This window comes from Telmatherina bonti (genome assembly GCF_933228915.1).
Source record: "Telmatherina bonti genome assembly, chromosome: 8".
Classification (NCBI taxonomy): Eukaryota; Metazoa; Chordata; class Actinopteri; order Atheriniformes; family Telmatherinidae; genus Telmatherina; species Telmatherina bonti.
The window spans coordinates 5,701,403-5,711,257 of NC_136626.1; the positions used below are offsets into that span (position 1 = coordinate 5,701,403).

Here is a 9,855-nt window from a genome sequence, read left to right on the forward strand (position 1 = left end):
GGACCTGGAAACAGGGTCTGATGGAGGAACGGATCCTCCCCAGAACCCGGACCTGGGATCATCTGGACAGGAACTAGAACACAACACAACTAGATCAGAACTTCTGGGCTTACAGCTGCTTGTGAGGAAAAACCAGATGAAAAACGAGTTTTCTGCGGATGGTTCCGACCCGATAAGCCGGGACCCCCAAACCGTTTCTCCGACATAAAGAAGACGTCAGGAACATCAAGACGCTCAGCATCTCCCTGGTCATCGTGTTTCCACGGAAATGGTCAAACCTTCACCCTGAGCGCCATTTTCTACAGTTGTAATGTCTTCCTGCGGGACACGCCCCCCTCCCCCCTCCTCCACCTTCTCCCCCGCCGTGTTGCAGTTCTTGGTCATTTGTGCTGAGCGTGTCCTTGTCTCCGGCTCCCCGCCGCCCTCCCGCTCGCCCTCGCCCTCCCGCCCGTCCTCCCGCCCGCCCTGCCGCTCGCCCTGCCGCCCGCCCCCCCGCCCGGCCTCCCGCCCGTCCTCCCGCTCGCCCTCGCCCTCCCGCCCGTCCTCCCGCCCGCCCTCCCGCCCGGCCTCCCGCTCGGCCTCGCCCTCCCGCCCGTCCTCCCGCTCGCCCTCGCCCTCCCGCCCGCCCCCCCGCCCGGCCTCCCGCCCGCCCAGCTCCTCCTCGCCGGCCTGCAGCTGCAGCTGCTGCATCAGCTCCTCCAGCTTGCGGGCTTTCCGCAGCTCGTTCTGCTGGATGATGGTGCAGAGATGCTCCGTCAGCTGCTCCTTCAGATCCGTCTTCCTGTGCAGGTCCAGCTTGGCCGTCACGTACTCGGCTTCGGCCTTCTCGTAGCGCTTCCTGTCGGGGAGACAAGTCTGAATGCACGATCTTCGGTTTAAGCTTCTCTTGAAAAACTTAAACCACAAGAGAAAACGATCTTAACTGGATCGTATGAACAGTTACGATGAAGCACTAATGTGGTTTTAACTGGACCGGTCAGCTGATTCCGTCTGCAACGCTGCTTTGTTGACTTGTGTGATTAAAGCTGAATTATGTGAAATAATCAGGTGATAATTTACGTCAATCTGCCTGAAATATTAAAGCTCTGATTCAACTTTTAGATGATCGTTTATTCATATGAAATTGAATTTATTTAATTCTATGGTGAAATTTTTTTCCCTGAAATAAAAGTAGTTTATTCTACTTATTTATTATTAATGAAAAGAATTATGTGAATTATTCATTAGTTTGATCTAAGCATCCTCAGATTCTTATCTGAAGACCAAACTCCTTGTTTTAAATCAGCGGGGAGAAAATGTGGCGTTCCTTCCGGCTGAGCAGCCGATGCGCCGCCTGTACCTGGCCGCGGTGTATTCCCAGCTGGCCTCCTCTATCTTTCCTCTCAGGATGCCGATCTCGTTGGACACCATGTCATCCAACGCCTGCAGCTCCTTCTGGATTCTCTTCAGCTTCACGGCTTCTGCTTGAGTCTGTTTGGATCTGCGGACGAAAACGAGTCTTTCAGGGGGAGTTCTGATGATTCCTTCCAGCTCCAACAGCCTCTACTTACTTCTCAGCGATGGTTTTCGCCAGCAGAGCTTTTTTGCGTTTGTTCCTTTCTTCGATGAGTTTTTGCTCCTGCTGCAGCTGCTCCAGACGCGTCCTCTCTCGTCTGGGATGTCAAACAAAAACACTAAGTTTGACTTAATACTGAAACAATTCAGCATTCACACTCTGAACCCATGAAAGTCACGCAGCCTGAACACGATTCTCTGCCTTCAGACCAGTATCTGATGCTCATGAATTATTACTGTTCCTGGAAACCTGAACCTCATCCCTCAGCGAGACGAAGAGACGAAGAAAAGATGCCAAACGGTTCGTACGTCTGTTTACATAATAATCCCAATTTCAGAATTAGGACCTGAAAACATCAAGATGAAAATCACTCAGATTTCTCCAGAGTTTCACACAGAACGGGTCGTGTGAACCGGGTCACACTAGTTCCACCTCCATCATGGATGAAAGTCACATCATCGATCCGTTATGAAACATGAACATGTTTACATACATCTAGAAACAAACAAAATGAGATGAAGCTGTGTTGAGGAATAACAGAAGATGCTACTAACAGTTCCACCTCCTGCTTCTCCAGCTCCTGGACCACCAGGCTCGCCTCTCCTGCGGCTTTCTGCTGCTTTTCCTCCAGTTTGGCCTCCGGCAGCTCCTGCTGTTCCTGCTGTTTGACAGCCGGAGCTGCTGACCTGGCTGCAGGCTGAAGCTCTTCCTTCAGCGGCGGTGTGTTGAGCTGCTGCTCCGGCGGAAGAGCCGGGAAGCCGGCTCCGGGGAAGCCGGCTCCGTGGTTCCTGCCGGCGGCCAGCTGCAGAGCTCTCTCCCGCTGCAGCTGCTGCCGACTCCGGCTGGAGGCAGGCGGCTTGCGGCCGCGGGGTGCGGCTGCTGAAACCGCTGGGTCTGGAATGAAACAGGACGCTGTTACCGGACACCGACAGAGCACAGTTCTGGATTAAAAGTCAGCAAACAGGAAAGGTTTGATGAAGCTGATCGCGATGAACTTCACCTTTCTGCTGCATCCTCCGCAGCTCTGCGTCAGAAAATCCCGCCCAGCCGCTCATTCTGCTGCATCACACCTAAACAAGAAGAATACTGAAAATATTCTCATTTATCTACAGAGGAAAAACTCTAAGGAACAACTCCACGAAGAATCATGTGTTGCAGCCATCTTTGTTTACAAATGCCACGTTTAGGACCCCAACCAGACCGGCTAAAATAGTAGGTCCATCGTGCGCCTGAACAAAATAAGCGATAATTTCTCACATAAAAGTTAAATCTGAATTAGACAAATTTATACTCCCTTAAAATGAAATATTGTAAAAATGTATTTTGGTATATTTAAATATTAACATTTTTAAATTAATTTGTCTATTTGAGTGATAAAAGGGAAAACAGCTTCTAATAATAATAACAACAAATAGTAAAACAAATATAACGAGAAGAAAAGAAGATAATTTCAAAATATGTCAAATAATATAGAACCAAATCAATTCTTAAATAAATCACAATAAAAAATATCTGGTGTTATTTATTCTTTTAACCATATTTGATGGTGGAACGGGAGATTCTCATCATGATGAGGTTGGAACGGGAGATTCTCATCATGATGTGGTGGAACGGGAGATTCTCATCATGATGAGGTGGAACGGGAGATTCTCATCATGGTGAGGTGGAACGGGAGATTCTCATCATGATGAGGTGGAACGGGAGATTCTCATCATGATGTGGTGGAACGGGAGATTCTCATGAAGAGGTGGAACACGGAGATTCTCATCATGATGAGGTGGAACGGGAGATTCTCATGGTGATGAGGTGGAACGGGAGATTCTCATCATGGTGAGGTGGAAGGGGAGATTCTCATCATGATGAGGTGGAATGGGAGATTCTCATGGTGATGAGGTGGAAGGGGAGATTCTCATCATGGTGAGGTGGAAGGGGAGATTCTCATCATGATGAGGTGGAACGGGAGATTCTCATGGTGATGAGGTGGAAGGGGAGATTCTCATCATGGTGAGGTGGAAGGGGTGATTCTCATCATGATGAGGTGGAACGGGAGATTCTCATCATGGTGAGGTGGAAGGGGAGATTCTCATCATGATGAGGTGGAACGGGAGATTCTCATGGTGATGAGGTGGAAGGGGAGATTCTCATCATGATGTGGTGGAACGGGAGATTCTCATGGTGATGAGGTGGAACAGGGAGATTCTCTTGCTGATGGGGTGGAATGGGAGATTCTCATGGTGATGAGGTGGAACATGAGAATGTAATCATGATGAGGTGGAACGGGAGATTCTCATGGTGATGAGGTGGAACGGGAGATTCTCATCATGATGAGGTGGAACAGGGTGATTCTCATCATGATGAGGTGGAAGGGGAGATTCTCATCATGATGTGGTGGAACGGGAGATTCTCATGGTGATGAGGTGGAACAGGGAGATTCTCTTGCTGATGGGGTGGAATGGGAGATTCTCATGGTGATGAGGTGGAACGGGAGATTCTCATGGTGATGAGGTGGAAAGGGAGATTCTCATCATGATGAGGTGGAACGGGAGATTCACATGGTGAAGAGGTGGAACACTGAGATTCTCATCATGATGAGGTGGAACGGGAGATTCTCATGGTGATGAGGTGGAACGTGAGAATGTAATCATGATGAGGTGGAATGGGAGATTCTCATTGTGAAGAGGTGGAACACGGAGATTCTCATGGTGATGAGGTGGAACGGGAGATTCTCATGGTGATGAAGTGGAACAAAAGATTCTCATGATGATGAGGTGGAACGGGAGATTCTCATCATGATGAGGTGGAACGGGAGATGCTCATGGTGATGAGGTGGAACGGGAGATTCTCATGGTGATGTGGTGGAACGGGAGATTCTCATGGTGATGAGGTGGAATGGGAGATTCTCATGGTGATGAGGTGGAACGGGAGATTCTCATGGTGATGTGGTGGAACGGGAGATTCTCATGGTGATGAGGTGGAAAGGGAGATTCTCATCATGATGAGGTGGAACGGGAGATTCTCATGGTGATGAGGTGGAACGTGAGAATGTAATCATGATGAGGTGGAACGGGAGATTCTCATGGTGATGAGGTGGAACACTGAGACTCTCATCATGATGAGGTGGAACGGGAGATTCTCATGGTGATGAGGTGGAACGTGAGAATGTTATCATGATGAGGTGGAATGGGAGATTCTCATTGTGAAGAGGTGGAACACGGAGATTCTCATCATGATGAGGTGGAACGGGAGATTCTCATGGTGATGAAGTGGAACAAAAGATTCTCATGATGATGAGGTGGAACGGGAGATTCTCATCATGATGAGGTGGAACGGGAGATTCTCATGGTGATGAGGTGGAACGGGAGATTCTCATGGTGATGTGGTGGAACGGGAGATTCTCATGGTGATGAGGTGGAATGGGAGATTCTCATGGTGATGAGGTGGAACGGGAGATTCTCATGGTGATGTGGTGGAACGGGAGATTCTCATGGTGATGAGGTGGAAAGGGAGATTCTCATCATGATGAGGTGGAACGGGAGATTCACATGGTGAAGAGGTGGAACACTGAGATTCTCATCATGATGAGGTGGAACGGGAGATTCTCATGGTGATGAGGTGGAACAGGGAGATTCTCATCATGATGTGGTGGAACGTGAGAATGTAATCATGATGAGGTGGAATGGGAGATTCTCATTGTGAAGAGGTGGAACACGGAGATTCTCATGGTGATGAGGTGGAACGGGAGATTCTCATGGTGATGAAGTGGAACAAAAAATTCTCATGATGATGAGGTGGAACGGGAGATTCTCATCATGATGAGGTGGAACGGGAGATTCTCATCATGATGAGGTGGAATGGGAGATTCTCATCATGATGAGGTGGAACGGGACATTGTCATCATGATGAGGTGGAACAGGAGATTCTCATGGTGATGAGGTGGAACGGGAGATTCTCATGGTGATGAGGTGGAACGGGAGATTCTCTTGCTGATGGGGTGGAATGGGAGATTCTCATGGTGATGAGGTGGAACATGAGAATGTAATCATGATGAGGTGGAATGGGAGATTCTCATGGTGATGTGGTGGAACGGGAGATTGTCATCATGATGAGGTGGAACGGGAGATTCTGATGGTGATGAGGTGGAACAGGGAGATTCTCATCATGATGTGGTGGAACGGGAGATTCTCATGGTGATGAGGTGGAACAGGGAGATTCTCATCATGATGTGGTGGAACGGGAGATTCTCATCATGATGAGGTGGAACGGGAGATTGTCATCATGATGAGGTGGAACGGGAGATTCTCATGGTGATGAGGTGGAACAGGGAGATTCTCATCATGATGTGGTGGAACGGGAGATTCTCATGGTGATGAGGTGGAACGGGAGATTCTCATGGTGATGAGGTGGAACAGGGAGATTCTCATCATGATGTGGTGGAACGGGAGATTCTCATGGTGATGAGGTGGAACAGGGAGATTCTCATCATGATGTGGTGGAACGGGATATTCTCATGGTGATGAGGTGGAACGGGAGATTCTCATGGTGATGAGGTGGAATGGGAGATTCTCATCATGATGAGGTGGAACGGGAGATTCTCATGGTGATGTTGTGGAACGGGAGATTCTCATGGTGATGAGGTGGAACGGGAGATTCTCTTGCTGATGGGGTGGAATGGGAGATTCTCATGGTGATGAGGTGGAACATGAGAATGTAATCATGATGAGGTGGAATGGGAGATTCTCATGGTGATGTGGTGGAACGGGAGATTCTCATGTTGATGAGGTGGAAATGGAGATTCTCATCATGATGAGGTGGAACGGGAGATTCTCATGGTGATGAGGTGGAACACGGAGATTCTCATCATGATGAGGTGGAACAGGAGATTCTCATGGTGATGTGGTTGAACGGGAGATTCTCATGGTGATGAGGTGGAAAGGGAGATTCTCATCATGATGAGGTGGAACGGGAGATTCTCATGGTGAAGAGGTGGAACACGGAGATTCTCATCATGATGAGGTGGACCGGGAGATTCTCATGGTGATGTGGTGGAACTAGAGATTCTCATGGTGATGAGGTGGAATGGGAGATTCTAATGGTGATGAGGTGGAAAAGGGAGATTCTCTTGCTGATGGGGTGGAATGGGAGATTCTCATGGTGACGAGGTGGAACATGAGAATGTAATCATGATTAGGTGGAACAGGAGATTCTCATGGTGAAGAGGTGGAACACGGAGATTCTCATCATGATGAGGTGGAACGGGAGATTCTCATGGTGACGTGGTGGAACGGGAGATTCTCATGGTGATGAGGTGGAAAGGGAGATTCTCATCATGATGAGGTGGAACGGGAGATTCTCATGGTGAAGAGGTGGAATGGGAGATTCTCATGGTGATGAGGTGGAAAAGGGAGATTCTCTTGCTGATGGGGTGGAATGGGAGATTCTCATGGTGACGAGGTGGAACATGAGAATGTAATCATGATTAGGTGGAACGGGAGATTCTCATGGTGAAGAGGTGGAACACGGAGATTCTCATCATGATGAGGTGGAACGGGAGATTCTCATGGTGATGTGGTGGAACAAGAGATTCTCATCATGATGAGGTGGAACGGGAGATTCTCATGGTGACGTGGTGGAACGGGAGATTCTCATGGTGATGAGGTGGAACTGAAGATTCTCATGATGATGAGGTGGAACGGGAGATTCTCATCATGATGAGGTGGAACGGGAGATTCTCATGGTGATGAGGTGGAACAGGGAGATTCTCATCATGATGTGGTGGAATGGGAGATTCTCATGGTGATGAGGTGGAACATGAGAATGTCATCATGATGAGGTGGAACGGGAGATTCTCATAGTGATGAGGTGGAACGGGAGATTCTCATCATGATGTGGTGGAACGGGAGATTCTCATCATGATGAGGTGGAAAGGGAGATTCTCATCATGATGAGGTGGAACGGGAGATTCTCATGGTGATGAGGTGGAATGGGAGATTATCATCATGATGTGGTGGAACGGGAGATTCTCATGGTGACGTGGTGGAACGGGAGATTCTCATGGTGATGAGGTGGAACAGAAGATTCTCATGATGATGAGGTGGAACGGGAGATTCTCATCATGATGAGGTGGAACGGGAGATTGTCATCATGATGAGGTGGAACGGGAGATTGTCATCATGATGAGGTGGAACGGGAGATTCTGATGGTGATGAGGTGGAACAGGGAGATTCTCATCATGATGTGGTGGAACGGGAGATTCTCATGGTGATGAGGTGGAACAGGGAGATTCTCATCATGATGTGGTGGAACGGGAGATTCTCATGGTGATGAGGTGGAACGGGAGATTCTCATGGTGATGAGGTGTAATGGGAGATTCTCATCATGATGAGGTGGAACGGGAGATTCTCATGGTGATGTTGTGGAACGGGAGATTCTCATGGTGATGAGGTGGAACGGGAGATTCTCATCATGATGAGGTGGAACGGGAGATTCTCATGGTGATGAGGTGGAACGGGAGATTTTCATCATGATGTGGTGGAACGGGAGATTCTCATCATGATGAGGTGGAACGGGAGATTCTCATGGTGATGAGGTGGAACGGGAGATTCTCTTGCTGATGGGGTGGAATGGGAGATTCTCATGGTGATGAGGTGGACCATGAGAATGTAATCATGATGAGGTGGAATGGGAGATTCTAATGGTGATGTGGTGGAACAGGAGATTCTCATGTTGATGAGGTGGAAAGGGAGATTCTCATCATGATGAGGTGGAACGGGAGATTCTCATGGTGATGAGGTGGAACACGGAGATTCTCATCATGATGAGGTGGAACAGGAGATTCTCATGGTGATGTGGTGGAACGGGAGATTCTCATGGTGATGAGGTGGAAAGGGAGATTCTCATCATGATGAGGTGGAACGGGAGATTCTCATGGTGAAGAGGTGGAACACGGAGATTCTCATCATGATGAGGTGGACCGGGAGATTCTCATGGTGATGTGGTGGAACGAGAGATTCTCTTGCTGATGGGGTGGAATGGGAGATTCTCATGGTGACGAGGTGGAACATGAGAATGTAATCATGATTAGGTGGAACAGGAGATTCTCATGGTGAAGAGGTGGAACACGGAGATTCTCATCATGATGAGGTGGAACGGGAGATTCTCATGGTGATGTTGTGGAACGGGAGATTCTCATGGTGATGAGGTGGAACGGGAGATTCTCATCATGATGAGGTGGAACGGGAGATTCTCATGGTGATGAGGTGGAACGGGAGATTTTCATCATTATGTGGTGGAACGGGAGATTCTCATCATGATGAGGTGGAACGGGAGATTCTCATGGTGATGAGGTGGAACGGGAGATTCTCTTGCTGATGGGGTGGAATGGGAGATTCTCATGGTGATGAGGTGGAACATGAGAATGTAATCATGATGAGGTGGAATGGGAGATTCTCATGGTGATGTGGTGGAACGGGAGATTCTCATGTTGATGAGGTGGAAATGGAGATTCTCATCATGATGAGGTGGAACGGGAGATTCTCATGGTGATGAGGTGGAACACGGAGATTCTCATCATGATGAGGTGGAACAGGAGATTCTCATGGTGATGTGGTTGAACGGGAGATTCTCATGGTGATGAGGTGGAAAGGGAGATTCTCATCATGATGAGGTGGAACGGGAGATTCTCATGGTGAAGAGGTGGAACACGGAGATTCTCATCATGATGAGGTGGACCGGGAGATTCTCATGGTGATGTGGTGGAACTAGAGATTCTCATGGTGATGAGGTGGAATGGGAGATTCTAATGGTGATGAGGTGGAAAAGGGAGATTCTCTTGCTGATGGGGTGGAATGGGAGATTCTCATGGTGACGAGGTGGAACATGAGAATGTAATCATGATTAGGTGGAACAGGAGATTCTCATGGTGAAGAGGTGGAACACGGAGATTCTCATCATGATGAGGTGGAACGGGAGATTCTCATGGTGACGTGGTGGAACGGGAGATTCTCATGGTGATGAGGTGGAAAGGGAGATTCTCATCATGATGAGGTGGAACGGGAGATTCTCATGGTGAAGAGGTGGAATGGGAGATTCTCATGGTGATGAGGTGGAAAAGGGAGATTCTCTTGCTGATGGGGTGGAATGGGAGATTCTCATGGTGACGAGGTGGAACATGAGAATGTAATCATGATTAGGTGGAACGGGAGATTCTCATGGTGAAGAGGTGGAACACGGAGATTCTCATCATGATGAGGTGGAACGGGAGATTCTCATGGTGATGTGGTGGAACAAGAGATTCTCATCAT

The 9,855-nt window shown here is 48.6% G+C and overlaps 1 protein-coding gene across 1 annotated transcript; it reads right to left on the bottom strand.

The window, feature by feature from the left end:
• Positions 1-249: 249 nt before the first annotated feature.
• On the bottom strand, positions 250-2,707 carry gorab (golgin, rab6-interacting; the record flags this gene model as incomplete). Its single annotated transcript, XM_079245163.1, has 5 exons — positions 2,556-2,707; positions 2,110-2,449; positions 1,551-1,652; positions 1,340-1,480; positions 250-838 (listed from the first exon to the last, which is right to left on the bottom strand). Exons 1-5 carry the CDS (start codon positions 2,608-2,610, stop codon positions 250-252), a joined length of 1,227 nt encoding a protein of 408 aa, XP_079101289.1. The 5' UTR covers positions 2,611-2,707.
• Positions 2,708-9,855: the final 7,148 nt, after the last annotated feature.